This window comes from Ictalurus punctatus, chromosome 6 (genome assembly GCF_001660625.3).
Source record: "Ictalurus punctatus breed USDA103 chromosome 6, Coco_2.0, whole genome shotgun sequence".
Classification (NCBI taxonomy): domain Eukaryota; kingdom Metazoa; phylum Chordata; class Actinopteri; order Siluriformes; family Ictaluridae; genus Ictalurus; species Ictalurus punctatus.
The window spans coordinates 24,616,533-24,641,865 of NC_030421.2; the positions used below are offsets into that span (position 1 = coordinate 24,616,533).

Here is a 25,333-nt window from a genome sequence, read left to right on the forward strand (position 1 = left end):
AAACTAGCCCAACATTGTCAAATCCTGCTGGTGTCAGTCTCAAGAGGGAAGTGTCTAAAACACAGGGCACTGTATTTCACATACTGCTGTTAGCTAGCTGTGCTGTGAATATCGTACAGCACTTTGGTGCTCAAACATGTTTTTGAAACCTGCATTCTAATACTTAATATAAACTTCCCAGTCACCACAGTGATTTATTTATTTTTAACCCACATTGAATCAGACTGAGAGAAACTGTGTGTGTGTTAGGACTGGGCAATATATCGAAATAATATCGATATCATGATGAATAATTACACGATACACTTGTCTGAGATGTCGTCGGTATGGTCATGTATTTTTTTTTTTATTAGTTTATCATAATTTAAATGGTACTGAATGAGGCTGTTGAAAAAAATACTTCTTTGCCTTTGTACACATTAAAGAAAAGTATAATCAAAGTTAGTTTAACTGCATTTTTGTTTATTTTACTACAGTTTTGCTGATTGTGAATGTGTGTGTATGCATGTCATTAGCACCAGCTAGTATGCTGGTGTATTGGATTGTGAAAAACAGCCTGCTTAGGGGAAACATGTTGGGGGTTTTTTAACCCCTTGTGGCCTCTCCTGATTTGAAACAAAGCAGAAGTCACAGAAGGAGCATGTGCTTGATGTAATATAAGCAGTATTTTACGATGAATAGCCTACTTCATTATGTAGTCTGTTGAATGTATTGTTTGGTAAGCAGACATATTGAATCTCGTAGAGCGTCGTATCAAACAGTACGATATGATATGACATTATTATAAGGTGAAGGAAAGAGAGGCTGCAAGGAAAGGCAGTACACGCAGAGAAAAAAAAATCATCAAACTAGCACGACAGTGTGCAGCACTGCTAAGCCAAAAAAACTTGAGCGGGTAAATAATAGATGGAATTGCATTTTTAAAAATTCAACAGAGACGTTAGCGTATGATGACATCATTACATGTCAAACCGTGACACTATAACATCCTTGTATAGTAATAAGAGGAAGCTAGTTAAAACATGAAATGATACTGAGATGTATGGCAGTGCATTCTTTTATAGGAAGTGTGTGTGGGTGTGGGTGTGGGCTTGTGTGTGTCTATGTATACACTAAAGTAGGGCTAACCCTACTCTGTTCTGAATGCTAAATTTAGACAAGAGAAAAAGAATCATTTTCCCCCTCAGTATCTATTACATCTGATGTACTATGTCTGCTACAATGTCGTGTGTGAGTGTATGAGTGTGTGAGTGTGTGTGTGTGTGTGTGTGTGTGTGTGTCCTCTAGAAGGAAGATAGTAGTATTGAGTTCAAGTTCAAGATTCCATGTTCCTGGGCTTGGTTACAGAGCACCAGCAAGTATCACTCAGCAATTGTTCCAGTCCTGGTTACCAGGCAAACTGTCCTGTTTTTGTAAGTTATTTATCTTAGAATAGGTAAAACATTAGTGTTTGCAGTGTATCACTTTAACTAATCTCTCACTCAGGCTCGTCATCCGTGTGCAGATCAGAGCATTTGTTCCACTGAATCCGTCAAATATACAGTATCTCACAAAAGTGAGTACACCCCTCGCATTTTTGTAAATATTTGATTATATCTTTTCATGTGACAACACTGAAGAAATGACACTTTGCTACAATGTAAAGTAGTGAGTGTACAGCTCGTGTAACAATCTAAATCTGCTTCCCCCTCAAAATAACTCAACACACAGCCATTAATGTCTAAACCGCTGGCAACAAAAGTGAGTACACCCCTAAGTGAAAATGTCCAAATTGAGCCTAATTAGCCATTTTCCCTCCCCGGTGTCATGTGACTTGGTAGTGTTACAAGGTCTCAGGTGTGAATGGGAAGCAGGTGTGTTAAATTTGGTGTCATCGCTCTCACACTCCCTCATACTGGTCACTGGAATTTCAACATGGCACCTCATGGCAAAGAACTCTCTGAGGATCTGAAAAAAAGAATTGTTGCTCTACATGAAGATGGTCTAGGCTATGAGAAGATTGCCAAAACCCTGACACTGAGCTGCAGCACGGTGGCCAAGACCATACAGCGGTTTAACAGGACAGGTTCCACTCAGAACAGGCCTTGCCATGGTCGACCAAAGAAGTTGAGTGCATGTGCTCAGCATCATATCCAGAGGTTGTCTTTGGGAAATAGATGTATGAGTGCTGCCAGCATTGCTGCAGAGGTTGAAGGGGTGGGGGGTCAGCCTGTCAGTGCTCAGACCATACGCTGCACACTGCATCAAATTGGTCTGCATGGCTGTCGTCCCAGAAGGAAGCCTCTTCTAAAGATGATGCACAAGAAAGCCCGCAAACAGTTTGCTGAAGACAAGCAGACTAAGGGACATGGATTACTGGAACCTGAATGCCAACATGTACTGTGACATACTGAAGCAGAGCATGATCCCCTCCCTTCGGAGACTGGGCCGCAGGGCAGTATTCCAGCATGATAACGAGCTCAAACACACCTCCAAGACGACCACTGCCTTGCTAAAGAAGCTGAGGGTGAAGGTGATGGACTGGCCAAGCATGTCTCCAGACCTAAACCCTATTGAGCATCTGTGGGGCATCCTCAAACGGAAGGTGGAGGAGCACAAGATCTCTAACATCCACCAGCTCCGTGATGTCATCATGGAGGAGTGGAAGAGGACTCCAGTGGCAACCTGTGAAGCTCTGGTGAACTCCATGCCCAAGAGGGTTAAGACAGTGCTGGAAAATAATTGTGACCACACAAAATATTGACACTTTGGGCCCAATTTGGACATTTTCACTTAGGGGTGTACTCACTTTATTTACCAGCGGTTTAGACATTAATGGCTGTGTGTTGAGTTATTTTGAGGGGGCAGCAATTTTACACTGTTACACAAGCTGTACACTCACTACTTTACATTGTAGCAAAGTGTCATTTCTTCAGTGTTGTCACATGAAAAGATATAATCAAATATTTACAAAAATGTGAGGGGTACTCACTTTTGTGAGATACTGTAGGAGCATTGATTATGGTCCTTTGTGGTCCTTTGTGTGATTATGGTCCTTTTGTGTTCACTAATTGTCCCAGGATTAATCCACAGTTTCTGTAAATACGCAATTAGGATAATTTTGCAGCCATATAAGAAGCTGCTGATTCAGGCTGATACACATTTTGACAACAGGATACATCTGTGCTGGGTTTACCCAGAGGAAACCTGCTCAGTAAGCATGCTTGGGCAGACAAATGCTAAGGCCGACTCATCACAAACACAGACATACACATATATTATTTAAGGCGTCCCACCATGTCCCACAGCACCGAGCCAGCACTCAGTAAGTCAGAAGAGAACCAGTGACACAGGCGCACCAGTGACATCTTCACTGAAAGAACATGGAGAAAACAAAGAGTTGCATATGTGGGTTTATTGGGACCTCTCTAGAACAGGTACTTCCTTCAGAACATCAACTAAAATGCATTTGTAACAATATAAAGACTGTCTAGTTTGATTGATCACATATTAATTACTGTGCAAAGGTGATGTGACAGGCAGAAGTGCCCCGGTCTGGACATCATTAATGAGCTCTGAGCCGGTTGTTATTCTCAGTACTGATTGCTCAACAACACCCACACACCCCAAACAGAGCACACAGAAAGTCATCAGGGAACATTGTGAGCATAATAAAGGAACAAATATACAGGTAGAACTGAAATTCAAGTACAAAAGTCATAGAAAAATATACACCGAGTATATATACACACATTGTACAGTCTTTAAGAAGTACACAAGATCATGTAATCATCATGATTTATTGCTCACATCTCATAGATTGGATTTTGCCAAGAATGCTCTCACCTGCTTTTCCTTTCCTGAGAAGAACCAGCCACATCTCAAGCTGTGTCAATAACACTGTCTACATGTTCGCATTGAAGCTGTTTTCAGGCCTTGATTTCTTTCGTACGGACATTTAAATTCATTTGATGGACAAGGCGACTTTGATAGCTTATCCAAAGCAACTGACAGTTGAGCTCAGCAGTGGCAGCTTGGCATTACTAGGATTCTAACTCTCAACCTTCCAGTCAGAAGTTCACAGCCCTAACTACTTCTGCCTTTCTTTCTAGTGAGAAATTGTTGAGAATACGAAACATTATACAGAGTGTCGTGTCCCTCTTTCTAACAACAGTAAAGGTTATTTCTTAATAGTGTGTTTAACGAGTCTATTGTGTAAAACCTGCATCTAGATAAAAACTCAATTCTCATTTAATTTATAAGACAGCAGGGTTCAAGGAGCAGCAGAAGCTGTAAGATCAAGCTTTAAAATATGCTAAATACAGGCACTTTATTATCACTGCATATGAAGTATGTGTTAGTGTGTAGCTGCCAATCTGTCCTGTTCAATTTTGAATCCCTTTGCATCCCACACTTCATTAGCACACATAGTAACATAAGGTGAGAAGCACAATGTAGGTGAACTCTTCCAAACAACAGTCCCATCAATTTGATTAATGTGATGTAACGTAAAAGCTAACCTGACAGGTGTTGTGTAAGCACGTAATATCGTTGAGGATGATCTGGGATGCGACTGGGTGAATGTCAAGGTAATTTATCTGAGCCAAGCCAAAAGGCACGGACATAGAGTTGTTTGGGGTTTGTTAGCAAGTTTATATTATTGTTCGTTATCAGTGAGAAATCTATAATCCTTCATCACTGGGAAAACCAGGTGAGAAATTGATATATTAAAATATCTAAATATATAAATAATATATTAAGTACAGTCAGGGTTAGAATACAAACTCGGTGAGGAGCACCCACACAATGCTGTGCCTGACATTTACAATAGACAGCAATTTTTATAGTGTGTTTGACAATACAAAGCAAGATTACATCTCTCTGTCTTTGTCAAGGAGAACACAAATAAGTCATTGACTTTTTTCCATCGTGGTCCTTGATATAAAAAGATATAGTAGAGATAGCACATGCAATGTTATAACTACGCAGCAGGTAAAATACTATTTCATGGTCAGATGAGACCAAACTAGAATTTTTTTTATCCATCAGCATCATTGATGTTTGGCGAAAAAGAAGATTGCAGTCAAGTTAGGAATCATTGATACTTCTGGGCTCTTATGCGGTTCATGGTCTGGAAGCCCTTGTGATGATTTCTGCTAATTACCTGGATATTTTTAGACAAGTATCTGGTTGTCTGTAACTGGATGTTAAAGGAAAAATCCAGATTGTTTATTGAAATGTTTGTGTTTTTGCGTTTCTGGTGCTAATTTGTTGGTTGATGCTGAATCTCTATCTATCTATCTATCTATCTATCTATCTATATATATATATCTGTCTATTTATCCATCTACTGTCTGTCTGTCTGTATTTATCTATCTATCTATCTATCTATCTATCTATCTATCTACTGTCTGTCTGTCTGTCTTTCTGTGTGTCTATCTATCTGTCTATCTATCTATCTTCTTTCTTTTATTCCCATGAGATTGTATTGGTTGTGTGCCATTCTCACATTGAAAGTGCAGTTATTATGGTGTTTAAGAGGAGAAAAATCTCAAACCTCTGTGATAATGGTCAGCTTTCTGTCAGCTCTTTAAACCAAAAAGAACAAGTGATGCTTTTCTAACGTATTTTTTTTTCTTTCCAAAATGCAATGCTATAGAACACAGTTCTGCCAATTTAGGGGGAATGCTTAGCAACCAATTTGTCATCTTTGTCAATATGTCAAGCATGAACATTGACGCTTTGGTCGCTGATCTTTTTGAGTAGAGTGTGCAGATGAGGATGTGAGAGACCTTGCTTCATTCCCACTAGCACCACTCTCAGTGGGTAGTTGAATAACATTATGGTTAATGTCAGAGATCATTACACCAAAGTAAAAATACATCAACCATGATGATGAAAGTGATGATGATATAAACCAATATCCAAATTAACTATAAAACAAAGTGAAGGGCTAACACATGCTTCATCTGGGCTGCTGCTCATATAATCAAAGGGGAATTAATAAAGGCTGTGGTATGGTCAAGATTTAAACTTGCACTGTCCTGATGATAGGCACTCAGGAACCTTAACACATACAGGTTCATCTAAAAAAAATAGAATATTGTGGAAAAGTTCTTTTTTTCCATAATTCAATTCAAAAAGTGGAACTTTCACATAGTCTTGATTCATTACACAAAGTGAAATATTTTAAACCTTTTTTTGTTGTTGTTTTAATCTTGATGAATATGGATTACAGCTTATGGAAATCAAAAATCCAGTATCTCAAAATATTAGGATAAAGAATTTATAATACAGAAATGTCAACCTGAGAAGAGCTCTAATCAGCTAATTCACTTAAAACACCTGCAAAGGTTTCCTGAGTCTTTAATCTGTCAGACTGGTTCAGTATACACAACCATAATCATGGGGAAGATGAAAGAAATTTTGCATTTCATTTGGAAATCAAGGTCCCAGAGTCTGGAGGAAGAGTGGAGAGACACAGAATCCAAGTTGCTTGAAGTCCAGTGTGAAGTTTCCAGTCAGTGATGATTTGGGGTGCCATGTCATCTGCTGGTGTTGGTCCACTGTTTTGTCAAGTCCAGAGTCAATGCAGCGTCTACCAGGAGATTTTAGAGCACTTCATGCTTCCCCCTGTTGACAAGCTTTATGGAGATACTGATTTCCTTTTCCAGCAGGACTTGCACCTGCCCACAGTGCCAAAACTACTAGTAACTGGTTTTCTGACCATGATATTACTGTGCTTGATTGGCCAGCAAACTAACCTGACCTGAACGCTATAGAGAATCTATGAGAGACACCAGACCCAACAATACAGACGAGCTGAAGGCCGCTATCAAAGCAACCTGGGCTTCCAGAACACCTCAGCAGTGCCACAGGCTGATTGCCTCCATGCCACGCCGCATTGATGCAGTAATTCGTGCAAAAGGTATTGAGTGCATAAATTAACATACTTTTCAGAAGGTCGACATTTCTGTATTTTAAATTCTTTATTCTAATATTTTAAGATACTTGGATTTTTGATTTCCATGAGCTGTAAGCCATAATCATCAAGATTAATATAATAAAAAAAAGGCTTGAAATATTTCACTTTATGTGCAATGAATCTAGAATATATGAAAGTTCCACTTTTTGAATTACATTACAATTTTTTTAGATGCACATGTAAATACTTTGCAGGAATGGTGTACAGGATCAAAACTTTTTGAAAACCTGTGGTCTGAGCTAAAGAGGAAACTCCACATGCACAAATATATATAAGAATATAAAGGGGCTTCTTAGACATTATAGGAAGATTCTCAGTGCTGTTATTTGACCAAATATTAATTGTGTGGGTATTTTCGAAACCAGCGTATAGTGAAAAAATGCATTTAATACCTCTTCGTTCTTTGCATGTGTAATTTTCACTAAGTGGTGGTAATTTTGGATTCCATTGACTGCATATTCAAAATTAGCAAGACAAACTTTTATTATTCATGCGAGTTTGAGAATTTACAATATATATGTTATAATGAGAATGCTATGAAGGGTTTTGAGATGTAATTGTAACAGTAACCGCATCCTATAAAATAAGCAGTATCACTTATCACTGAAGATCAGTAGCTTCTTTACTCTTATTGAGCTCCTCTCTACAATAACAACAGAAAGAGAAGCACCGAGGTTTAGAGAACCATTTAGTGACAGATGAAATAATCTAATGCTGGTTTCTTATGAAGCTTTACAGAATGTTGGGAGAGAAAATCCCCTAAGATGAAAAACCTCGAAAGGGTTTTGGCTGGAGCTTTCTTTAATGAGCGTGTAGGAAATGCTTTTTTCCTTAGTGCGTGGAATCTCCTGCGGGAGTAATTAAACTGGACAGGGTTTTGCTTCTCACCGAATCGCTAATCAATACAGATACAGAGGCAGAATCTGTCTCTGCAGTACGCAGTACTGTCTCTCTCTCACACACACACACTCTACTATTGCAATTACACAACATTATGCACTTCCCTCTGTCAGTAATTTCAAAATGCATTCACATTTATAACCCAGACTGTTCACTTACAGCTTCCTTTACAGTGATCGTAGGCTCTGGTGACTACCACCAGTATGTTTGTAAGCATATGCAATAAGTAACAGATGATCTCAAAGCACTGCTGCCATCTGTAACATTTCCATAGAGGCTACCTGAGCTACAATGATTTGATTATGGTGCCTTCATGTTTTGCATTACAATAATAAGAACGAGGGATTTCCTGGGAAATCACTATGGTTACTGCATTCTACAATGGTGAGAAGTAGCTTGCCGTGGGTGTGGGTGTTGGTGTAGGTGGAATACGAGAACCTCCCTCATTACAGTCCAGTAATTTGGACACAAAAATGAAGGAATGATACAGAGGAAATGTGGCAATGCAGGTGTGTTATGACTAATGAAAAGCCTTGACTGGTGATATATCCCCTGTTGTTTCTGCAGTAAGGAAAATTGTACAGTAGTGCATATTAATTAGAAACAACAGTGCACTTAAGAGCATAAATAACACCCACATGTAATTAGGGGAATTTTCTGTAATTGTGGTTGTCGTTGGCTTCTGTTAGTCCTGCTCCTCTTCACCTAATGATACATGCAGGGGCTCCCACACACTCAGATAAATATAACGTGTCTGTATGTTTGGGTAGGCTTAAGACTAGAAGAATAGTATGAGTAGTAAAAAGCAATACTTGTGAGTGAAGAAGGGAGTACCTTTAAGATGACTGAAAGACATTTATATGCATATGTGTGTATGGACGTCCTTAGTCAGTAAAAAAGCCCCCATGTTTGTGTGACCGGCTACTTTTCAGTACTCTGACTGACAGGAAGTATAGTGGGTGTATGTGTGTGCATGTGTGTGTAAATATATATATTTATGTAAATATATAATATATATACTTTTTCAGTATATATTTAATATTAAGTAATTATATGAAATTTTAATGTCTAACATGATTTTACAGTGATGCAGTGGGTAGAGTTGCTGTCTCAGAGCTCCAGGGTCCCCGGTTTGATCGTGAGCTTCTACCCATGGGTTTTTCTCTAGGTTCTCCACTTTTCCTTGTTCTCATCTAGGACATATGTCTGCTTCATGCCTAGTATTCCCAGGATAGCCTCCAGAATCAATCAGTGTGTCCCTGAATGGGATATAGCAGTTATATTCAAGATGAATGAATTATGATTAATTAATGAATTAAGGCAAAGATGCATTTAGAGTAAAGCTGTTGTTCTTTGTATTTAAAAACAAAAGTCAGTTTAAATTATATACAGACATTCAGCAACGAGTCAGCTTGATGAAAAAGTTAAAAATCATCATTGAGGAAAATATAAATATATCTGTATGAAAGTTGAAGTGAAGTTATTTTGAGGACACCGAGCACACAGGTGTTTTGCACAGTGACTCATTTGAGGAATCGTAACCTTTGCATAAAGGTATTTGATTGGGCTTAGCGTCTCAGAGAAAGCAGGAGTCAACTCATAAACCCTGGAAGGCTTGAAGTGAGTTTATTTAATGTTACAAATGATTTGATTTACTCAGCTGATTATATACACCTGATGTTATTGGATATCTTACATCCGATCGTGGTTTTACGTATTTGTTATTTTAGTAGTCATAGGCAAAGGAGAATTCTATTTGACTAACCACTTAGTTGCATTTGACTAACGACATTGTGCAGACATCCAACAAATACCTTCCTTTATTTTAACAACAGTAACTTTTGTGTTAATCTTGCTCTTTTATGTTTCAGGTGTGAGGCTGTAAGTCCCCATTGAGGCAGCTTTCTCTGGTCATGTTGTTTGCCAGTGGTGAGAGCAGAACTTGAGGGAAGACAGACAGAGAGAGAGCACGAGGGCTGCTTTTGTCATCATGGCACACCACCATTCGCGAGGTCATCAAGGCCGTGCTGCTAGTATGGAAGAGAGGAGTGCCACGCCTGTCCATAAGAGCTCCACCCCTACACACAAGAGTGCCTCCTCTTCCTCCTCCTCGCAGAGAGACAGCAGACAGGTGAGAAGGCGCTGGAACAAAAAAAAACAGAAAACCTTGGATCTGACAAACAGTTGTTAATGGATGCATTCAATTGCCTTGTAATTATATTATAATAGTAGACGCTTTATTTGGGATGAGTGAAGCTGTATTTAGTAATTTTGTATAATTACCCACCAATCTCAGGAGATTGGCGTGGCGAAATGCTGCGACATGAAACACAAACCCTTAAAAATGACAGTCTGAAAACAACTAGAGCTCTCAGAGGAGTCATTAATATCTTAACAACTGTTTTTATGATTAATGCACTAGTTCAGTAGTTCTAAATATAATCAATCAGCCGTCACGTGTTTGCAGTCTGGATTTTGCTCTTGAAAATAGTTTTTCACTGAAGCTGCAAAACTAACGTAGTTCAAAACTGTGCTGAATTGGTAATTCATTTAATAAACTTGATTATGTGGCTTCTGCATGATACACTATTAACTATAAAAATAGACAACAGTACACTCCATTGCTGAAAACAGCCAGAAACACTTTTGCAAGCATCAGACTCATTGCTAATATTTACTTTAGCAATACACCCACAGTACAGCTGCTGCCTAAAGTTTGAAGATGAAGATTGTACATTAGAATAATGAATAATATTGTTTGAATTTTATTGAATCTGCTGTTTTATGAAACCAATGGTATCTCTGAGCTAAAACTATCACAGTTTTGGCCTTTGAAACAAAAAATATGATTTTTAATATGTGAAATAATTAGGTTTCAAATATACGAACAAATAATTGTGGACTCTCAATTATTAAATTAAGTAATTCTGATCAATGTAAATAACTGCTATCAGGTGATTTAGACATCATTCTGATGTTCCTGAAAGCGTCCCTTATTTAAGGCTACACTGCCTCGTAGCTTTAGTGCAAAAACTAAAGAAGCAGATGTCAGACACTAAACATGTCGAAGCTGATCAACTACATTTGGCATCAGTGTTATTTGTGGCCCAACTTTTCCTCTAGTAAAAAATCTGACGATTTGTATTTGCACTTTGGAAACTATATTCATGGTAAATTGGTATTGAAATGTGTCATGTATTTTACTGTAAGCATGTCAATGCTATAATCTTATGCATTCCGAAGGACTGGACATTACCCTGTCGGATTTGTTTAGTTTTATTATACCCTGACTAATGAGAAAAAGCTTTTGGTTGCTCTGTTTAAGTGTGAGCCTAATGCACATGTTATGTCTGCGGTAAGTACTGTATAATGAATAGCTGTGTTAAGATATTTATCAGATCCTTCAGCATTCAGACTGTCTATCGGTGCCAAAATAACTACACACAGTAATGAGGAGAAGAAGTAACATACCCTTCCCACTTGTCGCCTAGAATAGACAGAGATATCTAAACTTATATGTGTACTCCCCGTTACATGTAGTGCACCATTCATCTTGTTTAATGCTGTTTACCTTGTGGCATGGTGTTTTGCATGTGTGTGGCATCTTGGGAAATCCCTTTACATGGTGCTTCCCTGAACTGAAATTTGTGTTTTATTTGCACATATTTCAATCACAAGTCAAGTTTAGGAATATTAAAATCTGGTTACTCTCAAAAGTGAAAAAGAAGATACCAATTCCACTAAAACACATCAATACAGAGATTGACTGAAAGCAGCTGGTATGTATGTATGTATGTATGTATTTATTTATTTGTTTGTTTGTTTGTTTAAATATAGAATAATTCCATACCTATAATTAATAAATACCTCTTCATGCACACCAAACAAGCTATTCAAACACCCATTCAGTAGTTATTGCAAGTTTAATAATAATATATTTTACATCGTATTTTAAAAAGGACAGATGATTTTCCAGCCTAATATTTTTCACAATCCATTTTTTAAAATTAGTCTTACCATGCAATGTTACAGTGGGGGCAGTGGTGGCTTGGTAGTTAGGGCTATGGGTTACTGATCGTAGGTCGGTGGTTCAAGCCCCAGCACTGCTAAACTGCCACTGTTGGGCCCTTGAGCAAGGCCCTTAACCCTCTCTGCTCCAGGGGCCATGTATCATGGCTGACTCTGCGCTCTTACGCTAGCTTCCTGACAGGCTGGGGTATGCAAAGAACAGGATTTCACTGTGCATATGTATATGTGATAAATAAAGACTCATTATCATATGCATCAAATATAAATTGACAGCTGGTACTTACACCATATATAAACGGAATCTATTAGGATTACATCCACTACGCTATTGGGAAATAACCAACAACTGGTTAACAGCATGGTATTCACTGCATGAGGACAGCTCTCTTAAGACTAGTTCTTACTGCACCGACAAACACAACCAGTGCCATAGAAATGAAAGCCCGTGCGCTAGGCGCTAGGCACGCAAAGTCATTGTTGTGGGTAAAATGGCAGATCTGGACGAATCAGAAGAGGAGGATAAATTATGTATCGATGTGTCATTTAAATACAATTGTGGGTTGTTGTTTTTTTACCCATATTAAGGAACATCTAGTGTTTTGGTTACATTTGCGTAAAAATATTGTTCATAATGTAGGGCCTAATAATGGTCCTAACTTATCACAGATCCTACCTTAAGATGTCTTTTTTTTTTCTGAGTTGTTGAAACAAACCGAGCAACATTGTGAAAGCTTTGCACATCCTCTGTCTGCAGTTCTTTGCATAGATTTAAGTTAGCTCCAAGACTCTCACGTCACAGCCAAGGCTTCACCCACAACCGCCCTCACTTCACTATTTGTCTTTTCAGGGGAAGAGCGACACGTAAAGACACCAGTAATAGGAAAACTTGGATTGCGGTAAAATCCATTTTTAAACCAGTCTGACTGTCCGTAAAAAAGTTTGTCGGTGTCTGTTGGGGCAGTGTGAACATGACGGCCGTGTTTCCCAACATTTTAAATCCAACAGCCAACTTTTAAAAGTTGGTGATTGTTGCCGTTGTTTGCTGTCTGTCAGTGCAGTGTGAACCAGGCTTTAAAACAACTTGTGTGCAGAGCTGCCCTGCCCTGCCCTGCCCTTAGCTGTCATGGATATCCCGAAGGAACGCTGGATTCAGTTCCCAGCAGCCACTGCACCTCTGCATCACTGTCACATGACCACCTGCACCTGATTCTCATTCATGTTAACAAGCACTTGTGTGTGTGTGTATAGTCACAGTTTGCACTGCACTCCTTGTCTTGCTTTAATTGTTTTCTGTTGCCATGTTATGCGCTCTCGTCTCGTATGTATTGTTTTGTGTTTGTTTTCATTTTCACGTGTTCATAGTGTCTTCTGGTGTTTTGGTTTGACTTTTATTAAACTTGAAATCTGCACTTGCATCTGTCTCCCCCTTGAAATTGTGACATTACTCAATGTGTTCTCTGCAGAAAACCTAGGCACATTTAAAGGGTTTGAGAAATATACAGTATCTCACAAAAGTGAGTACACCCCTCACATTTTTGTAAATATTTGAATATATTTTTTAATGTGACAACACTGAAGAAATGACACTTTGCTACAATGTAAAGTAGTGAGTGTACAGCTTGTGTAACAGTGTAAATTTTCTGTCCCCTCAAAATAACTCAACACACAGCCATTAATGTCTAAACCGCTGGCAACAAAAGTGAGTACACCCCTAAGTGAAAATGTCCAAATTGGGCCCAAAGTGTCAATATTTTGTGTGGCCACCATTATTTTCCAGCACTGCCTCAACCCTCTTGGGCATGGAGTTCACCAGAGCTTCACAGGTTGCCACTGGAGTCCTCTTCCACTCCTCCATGAAGACATCACGGAGCTGGTGGATGTTAGAGACCTTGTGCTCCTCCACCTTCTGTTTGAGGATGCCCCACAGATACTCGATAGGGTTTAGTCCATCACCTTCACCCTCAGCTTCTTTAGCAAGGCATTGGTTGTCTTGGAGGTGTGTTTGGGGTCGTTATCATGCTGAAATACTGCCCTGCAGCCCAGTCTCTGAAGGGAGGGGATCATTCTCTGCTTCAGTATGTCATAGTACATGTTGGCATTCATGGTTCCCTCAATGAACTGTAGCTCCCCAGTGCCGGCAGCACTCATGCAGCCCCAGACCATGACACTCCCACCACCATGCCTGACTGTAGGCAAGACACACTTGTCTCTGTACTCCTCACCTGGTTGCCGCCAAACACGCTTGACACCATCTGAACCAAATAAGTTTATCTTGGTCTCATCAGACCACAGGACATGGTTCCAGTAATCCATGTCCTTAGTCTGCTTGTCTTCAGCAAACTGTTTGCGGGCTTTCTTGTGCATCATCTTTAGAAGAGGCTTCCTTCTGGGACGACAGCCATGCAGACCAATTTGATGCAGTGTGCGGCGTATGGTCTGAGCACTGACAGGCTGAACTCCCACCCCTCGACCTCTGCAGCAATGCTGGCAGCACTCAAACATCTATTTCCCAAAGACAACCTCTGGATATGACGCTGAGCACATGCACTCAACTTCTTTGGTCGACCATGGCGAGGCCTGTTCTGAGTGGAACTTGTCCTGTTAAACCGCTGTATGGTCTTGGCCACTGTGCTGCAGCTTAGTGTCAGGGCTTTGGCAATCTTCTTATAGCCTAGGTCATCTTTATGTAGAGCAACTATTCTTTTTTTCAGACCCTCCGAGAGTTCTTTGCCATGAGGTGCCATGTTGAACTTCCAGTGACCAGTATGAGGGAGTTTGAGAGCGATGATACCAAATTTAACACACCTGCTCCCCATTCCCCAATTGGGCCCAATTTGGACATTTTCACTTAGGGGTGTACTCACTTTTGTTGCCAGCGTTTTAGACATTAATGGCTGTGTGTTGAGTTATTTTGAGGGGGAAGCAGATTTACACTGTTACACAAGCTGTACACTCACTACTTTACATTTTAGCAAAGTGTCATTTCTTCAGTGTTGTCATATGAAAAGATATAATCAAATATTTACAAAAATGTGAGGGGTGTACTCACTTTTGTGAGATACTGTATTTGTTCTCTTAAATTAGAGATGTCAAAATATGTTGTAGGCAGATAAATCTGCAGCTACATCAGACAGGTTTTCCCAGGCCACCACACATTAATGGGATTCACCCCTGTGATTTGTTTATTGGATATTTGGATAAACATATGTTGTTGAAGTTAGAAAGGCATCTGAAATCTTGTGTTTTCACATGGACACTAAATGATTTAAGGCTCCTGTGGTCACTCACTTTGTCTGTGTACTGTCTGTCATGGCCAGATCACTCCACTTAAAGGCAACTAGAGATGGTTGTGGAATGTCTGACCTCACTGCTTTCTGATGTGAACATGTGAAAAATGCATGAGTGATGAACAGAGGCGAAGTGTTAGCATGGGATGTGCCTCTGTTCCTCTCATGCCCTTGCTTTGTCTCTGGAGCCTTCAGCCTCATTTGTATTGTGGGGGAATGCTTTGATGGGCCTGATAGTGCGCTGCTGATAGAGAATGTAACTCTTTGTATTATACAGAGAGAGCATTTTCTAGTGCAAGAACTTGACTTTGATACTCTGATGTGAAGAAGTAACTTGAAACAGATCATGCAGATAAATACTAGGATATCAACTATGATGAAACATTTCTATCCTGATGGAAGTGATTTCTTTTAGGATGACAAAGCCTCAATCCACAGGGATCGCGGGCTCACTGAATGGTATGATGAGTTTGAAAATATTGTGAATTATTTGCTATGGCTTTGCAGTCACCAGATCTCAACTTAGCTGAACACCTATAGGAGATTTTGGATCAATATGTTAGACATCGTTCTCATTAAAACCTCAATCAGCACATTGCTACGACACTTTATGTTGGTTTTTCCTTTAATTTGTCACCTGACTAATGAATCTAAATTCTGTGTGTGTGCCTAATGCTTAATGTGAATTCCTCATTATATCAGAGTGCTAGTACTGCAGCCAGTGAGTTCGCAGACTCCCTGGTAGAAGGGAAGCCCTCATTATTTCATTCTGTCTTTGAAATGGCACACAGCTGCTGCCTCACAGTCAGAGAGGAAATCCTTCACTCAAGCTTTAACTTCCTTAGAGAAGTGAGAATTCTCACTGAGCTTGCTCTTTTTTTTTAAACAGAAAAATGATGGCAGTTTAAATTTCATGAATTGAACCCCTTCCAAATATTAAATCATATTTACATCATTAAAAATGTATATCCTCTTTCTATGTTATATCCTCTTTCTAGTATGTTCTGCAATCATTTATTGTCTAGTGAGATTTATTTAAAAGCACTAGTGTCAGTGCTATCATGTGCATGATTGCTGTCATGTTGATGGCTTTTCTTAATGCTCAGGGTCTCTGAAGTGTGTGATATGTGGTCTGGGGATGTACCATCTGCCTAATATTTGGTTAACCATTAGGAGAGAGAGAGGGAGAAAGAAAAACTCATTTAATCAACTATCATTAACTAAATTGCCTGCTGGTTGTAGCACACATTTTTGTGTTTGACAGATGTAACGTAGAGAAATAATTAACTGAAATTTTAAATACATGACAAAAACATTACTGAATGTCATCTTTATTGCGTGTCTGCTCAGTATTTCTGCCTGAAGCCCTGTAGCAGTGTGCAGTCTCTTAAAATAGAAAGGCTGTGAAAATTGTAACTGCTGCAGAATGTAGAAATTAAAATGTCACTGGATTAATTAACTTTGTGATCGCAGGCAAGCATGTTTATGAAAATGCGTCAGTATAGATATTTGCACAGTATATTTCCAAACCTAGTGAATGGAACATAAATGAATGTTTCACACAAGAGCAGCGCTTGGTGCAAAAAGAGTAGCAGAGCAGTTGTGAAGTGCCACGCATGCACACTTCTGGTGTAATATGTAGATGTAGGTCATTATGAATACCTTGAATAGTAATTTCACTATTCGAATACTGGCACCTCAGACAGTTCACTGGATATCTGAATATCCATCCACAACCCTACTGGTGACTCACTGATCACTGAGAAAGCTGTGCACATCTGCACACCATGCTCAATAGGACCCCTTTTCAAAAAACATCACAGCATCAAAACACTTGTGTTGATATGTGTTTAATTACAGGAAATACTCTGTATTACCTTACCATGATTTGTGTGTTACAGTGCTTTCTAATAATAAGGTCCATCACAGCAGATTGAAGATGAGAAAGATGACAGGGGAGATGTAGTGTGCAAATTAGAAGGTGAAATGTTAGTGTGTTTCATTGTAAATTAGGATGCAGCCAAGACAATGACGGTGCATAATATTAGAACCACAGCAGGCAAATGTTCTGGACTGACAGGATGCCAAAGTAAGTGTATGTGTGTGTGTCTGTGTGTGCGTGTGAGAGAGCGAGAGAGAGAGAGACAGAGACAGAGAGAACGAGTGAGTGATAAGTCTCCAGACTGACCCCACTCAGTATGGTGAAATGCTGTAAGGCGATTCCTAGCATCCGTTGTGTGATGAATTTTTTATTCTGCAACCTGCCATGCTCTGGTTGCATCAATGACAGCAGTAGTCACTCATAACATACTGTTAGGCAGTTGAATGCTGCCAATTATAAATGACTGTTAGGCACTCAAACGCTGCCACTCATAACTGACTGTTAGGCAGTCAAACGCTGCCACTCATAACTTATTGTTATGTAGTCGAACACTGTTAATCAGTCAAACACTGCCACACAGCTACCTATTAGGTAGTTCAATGCTGCCACTTACTGTTAGGCAGTCAAACGCTGCCATTCCTGACTATTAGCCAGTCAAACGCTGTCACTGATAACTTTCTGTTAGTCGAATGCTGTTAATAAGTCAAACACTGCCACTCAGCTACCTATTAGGCAATTGAATGTTGCCACTCATAACTTACTGTTAGGCAGTCCAATGCTGCCAATCATAACTGACTGTTAGGCAGCTGAATGCTGTTAATCAGTCAAATGCTGCCATATAGCTGCTTATTAGGTAGTTGTAAGCTGCGAATCATAACTGACTGTTAAGCGGTCGAGCGCTGTTAATGAGTCAAACACTCCCACACAGCTACATCGTAGGTAGTCGAGTGTTGCCACTCAGAACATACTGTTCTGACATAAACGCTGCCACTCATAACTTTCTGTTAGGCAGTCGAACGCTGTTAATCAGTCAAACACTGCCACACAGCTACCTATTAAGCAGTCAAATGAGGCCACTCATTGACTGTTAGGCAGTCTAATACTGCCACTCATAACTTAAAATAATAATAGTAGTGAACAATTTCAAAAATGCACTTAATTGCATCACATTTTCTCTGGCTTAATATCAAATGTAGTTCTATTGAATAAATAGTGCACTACTTAGGTTCTTCGAAGCCCTTGGGTTATACCATATGAACTGGGCATATATAGCAAATAGGTCATTTTGGATTTTATTTAATTATGAATTATTCTCTATAATCTAAATGTATTTTTTTTATTTCAAATATGTAAATGAATGCACTCATAGGGTTTTGTGTATTGTTGCAGAATCATAATGCATTTAACAGAATTTCTTTTTCTTTTTTTTTATTTCCCATTTATCAAGTAAAACAAACACACACAGCCACGTGCATAATGTGAGTCAGCTCATGGGGTTGTACTGGTGTTGGTTCAGGGTAAATTCAAGTGCACTTGTTGTTCCAGCATCTGTTGTAGGTGTGTACAGTCTGGACTTGTATTTATAGATGCTATTTTCTCGGGAGGAGTCCCCTAGGAGCATTTGTCCTTCCTCTATGTGTACACCTGCAGTGGTATTTGTGTGTGTGCGCGCACGTGTGTGTGTGTGTGTGTGTGTGTGTGTGTGTGTGTGTGTGTGTGTGTGTATGTGCATGTGCATGTGCCTGTGAATGTGAATGTGCCAGTAATGAGTCCCAAATTATCTGGATGTTCCTTGTTGCCTGTTGCTGAATTAGTTGATAACCATGAGGTCTAGAATGTTCTTGACTATGTGACATGACACATTAAACTCAGATCTCAGATAGAAGCATTTCCTCATCTCAAGTCAACTTGAAATCCAAAGAATTTCAATATATAACAATCTCCCTTATATTACTGCATTGTGAATACTCATTCAAGAAATGTTATTCTTTAAAAATCTACCACAGGCACCAATGGCAACTTGCCAAAATCATGCTGATTGTCTTGGGAGAAGGAACTCGTAGTAGTGCTTTAAGCTCTGAGTAATGAGTAATATAATGAGCAATTCTATATATAAGCTTGATTGATATTACTTGTGTGCTGGTTCTCCAAGTTGAATACTCTCCATTTTTCCCTGCATCCTTCTCTGCCAGTATGCTGATATTTAGCTCTAGCTGACTGTTTTAAGACATTTTGGTCTGCTGGCCTGGAGGACACTGATCTCAGAAATGTGATCTTGACTGGTTTTGGCTACTGATACTAATGCTAATAGCTTGTCACTTTAGATGTAGTACGTGTTACTTAATAGCAGGCCATATCACATTACAGTAAACAAGTTATAAAGCTTTGCATTCTGCCCTCTTGTTCAAGATTCAATTAGCAATGTACAGATCCAAACGTGTCTTCTCATCAGGATTTTGGACTAGTATTCCATAGAGTTGGGTACTCGATCCCGGACTCGGACTGGAGTCCGGACTCGAGTCAGATTATGAACGCACTCGTACTTGTCACGCACTAGGGTAAATTTGTACTGAAACTTGACACGGACTTGGACAATTTGGACATTTTTCAGAATACTGATGAGTCCATGTCATGTGTAAGATGAAAAAATAAATAAAAACAAAATTAATATAACAAGAAATTAATGAATGTCTCCCTGCCTGACCTGAAATAAACGCATTGTTATAGTGAAATAAGATTGTAGGTCATATCGCCCACCCCTAAACATTAGCATTTGATGATTCCAGTCTTGAATTTCATGTAAAATGTGAAATGTACTTCTTAATGTAGTAAGTATCATTAACCATATTGATAGGGATTTTTTTATTTATTTTAGGAACTAAACTGAAAAAAGTTACAAGTACAGAGCTGTGTTCAGAAATTAGTTTGTCATTCATAGACAGATTAAAAACAGTAATAAAGCATGAAGCTTGTTGTTATGACATGCTGCTAAATGTAACTCTACTCTGCTCTCTCTCTCTCTCTCTCTCAGCCTATATTACTGTGGGGGAGAGACATCAAATCATTGGAACACTGGAGGACACAATATAGTGTGATACAATAGCAAAACAGGAAAATTTGTATTTTCATACACTTGTAATAGAATAAAAGTTCTACATATACCCCTATGTCCCTTTTTTCTTTGAAACCATTTTTTGATAGGAAGCTAATTGAGGTGCTAGTGACATGAAATAAAAATATTAAATGGCAATGGACGATGTAATAGTGGTATTTTTTGTTACATTTATGTTGCCATTGGTTTGTGAAGGTTAAAATATTAATTTAACAGCTTACTGTTGAGTTCACAATTGCAATTTAAATTTTTCCCCCCAATTTAATCACTTTCTGGACTCGTCCAGACTCAACTCGGACTCGGCAATAGAGGACTCGGACTTGAGTTCAACTCGGCCCCTTTTGGACTCGGACTCGATTGGTTAAGGACTTGGTCTCGACTTGAACTCGACAAAGGTGTACTCGGACCCCGCACTAGTATTTGGTATTTAGAAGTTTGGAAAGGAGTCTCCAGTGTCAGTGCTTTGTAACTTTCTGAGGTAAAGCTGTAACTTTATGTTTTCAAACACTGGTGAGGGAATAACTGTTTAAAGCTATAATGTAAGTAAGTATTGTTAGTGATGGCAAATGAGATTAGCGGGCCTTAAAAGGAATAAAACACTCCAGGGCATGCTTTTATTAGAAAATAATCAACTTCAGGATAGTAACAGCACATCACCAACATATCACTCCACCCTGTCATTGATTATAGTTTCATGATAGCTCTCTGCCATATCTCCCTGCGGTTCTCACTTGGTTTCCCATTGAAGCTAAGCATGGTTGAGCCTGGCCAGTACCTGGATGGGAGACCTCTTGGGGAAAACTAAGGTTGCTGCTGGAAGTGGTATTAGTGAGGCCAGCAGGGCGTGCTCACCCTGTGGTCTGTGTGGGGTCTAATGCCCCAGTATAGTGACGGGGACACTATACTGTAAAAACAGCACCGTCTTTTGAATGAGATGTTAAACCGAGGTCCTGAATCTCTGTGGTCATTAAAAATCCCAGGACACTTATCATAAAAGTATACCCCTGGTGAAATTCCCCCATTGGCCCTTCTCTATAATGGCCCCCTTATAATCCCCATCTCTGAATTGTCTACATCACTCTCTCCTCTCCACTAATAGCTGGAGTGTGGTGGGCGTTCTGGTGCACTATGGCTGCCGTCACATCATCCAGGTGGATGCTACACACTAGTGGTGGTTGAGGAGCCCCCCCACCCGGTCTGCCGCTATACATGCCATGTTTTAAATTAACACATTTAACACATCTAGATGTAAATGTTAGGAAATTAAAGCTGAAAGCTAAGTTTCAAACCCAAATATCTTCAGCATATAGCAAAAACAAAAGAATTGGCCTTGCAATACCAGTACTTTTGAAAGGGATTGTGTATGTGATGACTGGCATTGCAGAATTGATTGACCAGATACTGTCTTGTCTGTTCCTGTCAGCAGCCTGCAAGTTTTCTCAATGTGTGTGTTGAGAATAGTTGGAAAAGGTTGTTTGGGTTTATGTGGGTTTATATTTTGTGTAAAATTATTTAGGAAATATTAATTATCCCCAATTCCCTCTTATTTCATATGTAGATTGTGCAAAGCATCAAGAGGTAATGGTGTAGAAATTGCAGTGCTGACAGATCTGAAGCTGCTGAAACAGTATAAATGACCAGGGCTTAATTTATTCACACTTATAATTTCTCTCTGTCTCACTGTCTTGGCATCTAAGATTTGTCTGACTCATTACATTCATGGACAGAGACTTGAATATGGATTACATATTTGCATTTACTTAATGTGTATCTTTGACTTGTTTAGGAGGCAGACAGCTGGGAGATCATCGAGGGATTGAAGATTGGCCAGACGAATGTCCAGAGACCTGATAAACATGAGGGTTTTATGCTGAAGAAGAGGAAATGGCCATTGAAGGGCTGGCACAAGGTCAGAGAGGCCTTCGTTCATTCTGTATTACTATGCACTTACTCATTTCACAAAATTGTATGTGTATGTGTTCAAAGTCTACCACTGAAGAAACGTATCATCCATACGGAAATTTCTGTTAAGCCTGTATAGTCTTAAAGACCGGTAAGTGGTGGTTTTGTGTTTTACTTGTCAGTCACTTATTAGTAGTTTTGTCATGGTGTCATTACAGCTCACGACAGACCCAGATAAAATATGCTATGTTAGAGAAGGGCGTCATCCAAGTTCACAGAGGGCTCTTTGCTTACTCATCACAATATAAGGTTACACAGAGTGCTGCAAAATCCTTATCAAACCTCAGAAATCTTTGTTGGCTGCATTCAGAGTTTACATGAGTTCACATTGGTGAGACGTTAATACCAATACTCTGCACTGTGGTATTCAGGTCTCAGAATTAACAATAAATATGTATTAAATACATAAAGATGACATTATTAAGTTAATAATAACTGCATGAATTGTCTAGACTTTTGCTACAAATCCCAACAGCAACCACATCATTTTTCACCCCTTTCTAAGTTTCACAAAGATCAAGTTAAGAGTTTACCAAATGTGATGAAATTGTTTTCCAGCTAAGTGTGATTACATCACACATTGAATCCTTTTTTTCAAGTTGCTGGGTTGTTATGTGTGACAGTGAAACAGACCTACAGTTATGTGAAAAAATAAGTACACTCTGTGGAAATTGTTGGATTTTTTAACATATTTGGACAAGCAAACATTTGATTCTCTTTGAAACAATGCCTATTAATGAAGTTGATACACTCGATCAAATGACACATAAAATTGACATTTGGTAGTAATTTTCACAATTTAAATTAACTAAAAAAAAAAAAAATTAGATCATTCGCATGCAAAAAGTAAGTAAGTACAACCCTACATTTATCACACCTTCAAATCCATAAAAATAGTATCAGGTGTTGAAGATTGGATGTTAGTGTTCAGAACCGGCTTAGGGAGTGCAGGTGGAATCTGTCTTATTTATACCCCTCTCACATCTTGTGTTTGGTGTTCCCTTTGTTATTGAGGTATGTGGTGTCATCATGCCAAGATCTAAAGAGTTCTATAAGGCCTTCAGAAAAAGGTTGTGGATGCCTATGAGTCTGACAAGGGATTTAAAAAGATCTCCAAATTATTTGAAATACATCATTCTGCTGTAAGGAATATAATCTACAAATGGCGCAGATTTCAAATGACTGCCAATTTGTCCAGGACTGGCCGTTCCAGCAAATTCAGCCCAAGAGCAGAAAATGTGATGTAAAAAACAAGTTTCCAAGAACACCAAAAGTGGTCACCAACCCTCTTCCTTGAAATCTATCGTACTGCGGGTTTCGTCTCCAACCTCAATCTAACAAAGGCAATAATTATATGGTCAGGTGGGCACGATTATGGTTGGAGCTAGGGTCTTTATGAAGGTAAATCTCCAGGAACAGGGTTGGTGATCAGTGCTATAAATAATATTTACCCTTTTTTAAATAAACTAGAATTAATTTGATTTTAGTAAACATGGAGTAACTGCTGGATGGCTGGGACTAAGGAACAGCCTGTCGAGCTATTGGCTATGAATAAAGGCTGGTACAAAAATAGGCGTAGGTAAATTTCTCTGGTTATATTTATAATGTGTATTTCTTACTGTATACATTATCTATTAAATAAATAAAACAGTAATGGAGTGAGAAAGAAATCTTCAAATGCAATTTTCTCCTTCAGAGGGTAACAGTAGATATGTGCAAAATAAAAACATATTTTAGATATTTAGGATTTTTTTTTTTTTAAATGGATTTCCCACGCACCAAACATTGATGCATTGTGTTATTTTTTTTGCACTTAAGTGGCTGACTAAAGTTTCTCTCTGAATACGTCCCATATCTTTACCAATAGTCAGAAAGGTCTCACATTTCATTGCAGCAGTGTTATATACAGAGATTGTGTGACCTATTCAGATTAACCAACCCAAAACGAAGATTAAATACAACTTCTGTTGCGTGTAGTGCAGAAAGTACAGATTGTGGCACATCCGGAACTCTGACTTTTCTTTAATATTTTGTTATTGTTTTAGTCCCACTCTGTTTGCAGTCTTCTATAATCTACAAGACCAAGCTTGTTTCCTTTGCTGTTTTTAAATGCAGAGATTCTTTGTTCTGGATAATGGAATCTTGAAGTACTCCAAGTCCCCCATAGATGTAAGTACAATGATAAATGAAAGTTAAAACTGCCATGTTGTATTGCTTTACCTCAAGTATTTTTCTTAGAGTATAAGTCTGATTCTCCATGTCTGTGTCAGATTCAGAAAGGAAAGCTGCATGGCAGTATAGATGTCGGCCTGTCGGTCATGTCCATAAAGAAGAGAGCCCGACGCATAGACCTGGATACAGAGGAGCACATTTACCATCTCAAGGTGAGACTGTGGGGGAGAAGATAATGTCATTGTCATAGAAAAAAAAAAGCATTGTGCGTGTTTGCAGTAACCAAGTGAGCAGCAATCCAGACAGACAGATGCTGGAGACATGTGTTGTCTGTGACGCTGCTGTCCTCTGTGTGTGTGTATAGGTGAAGTCTCCGGATGTGTTTGATGCCTGGGTGTGTAAGCTGCGTCACCATCGTCTGTACAGACAGAATGAGATTGTGCGTTCTCCTCGTGATGCCAGCTTACGTACCTTCCCTCCTCCTGCCAACATAGACTCACCCCAGACAACCCCTGCTTCTGCTCACGAACCGAAGGTGAAATCTCTCGTACACACTTTCTAAATATGTGTAAGTATAGTTCGACACATAAACTGTCCTCCAGCGATAGCCTTTGTGACAGACTCTGTGTAACTCTGCGTAATGACTCATCAAAACACACCAGCTCTTCATTTTGCCTGTACAGCCTGTACTGTCACTGAGGAGATACAACAAGAACAGGCAGATATTGTGCCATAGATGAGTTCAGTAATATTCTTGACTAACACTGTAATTAGGTGTGACTGTTTTTTACCATAGTGAGCTGTCCTTCACTACTGATGATACTGGCAGAGATTTCCTGTTAGCCACCACTGAGCAAATTCACATACTAAACTAAAGATCTGCACTATTTTCTTCCATACTTGCATTTCCTAAGATGATATGATATGATATATGTAGAATAATAAATTGTTCAGCACATTTTTAGCCTACAAAACTGCTCAAGATGGTACAAGTGATCATGGTAATGAAAATGGTAAAGTCACTA

At 39.1% G+C, this 25,333-nt stretch overlaps 1 protein-coding gene across 5 annotated transcripts in view; it reads left to right on the top strand.

Moving 5' to 3' along the window:
- Positions 1-25,333, top strand: part of osbpl6 (oxysterol binding protein-like 6) — a 60,116-nt gene that overhangs the window by 7,955 nt on the left and 26,828 nt on the right. For all 5 annotated transcript variants that reach the window (XR_001813000.3, XM_017470838.3, XM_017470841.3 and 2 more), the window contains exons 2-6: positions 9,736-9,995; positions 21,961-22,083; positions 24,252-24,305; positions 24,407-24,520; positions 24,673-24,843. Coding sequence is in view for 4 of the 5 variants with exons in the window: in XM_017470838.3 (XP_017326327.2) it covers positions 9,855-9,995; positions 21,961-22,083; positions 24,252-24,305; positions 24,407-24,520; positions 24,673-24,843 (603 nt within the window). In the remaining variant the exon portion in view is untranslated. The remainder of the gene's footprint in view (positions 1-9,735; positions 9,996-21,960; positions 22,084-24,251; positions 24,306-24,406; positions 24,521-24,672; positions 24,844-25,333) is intronic.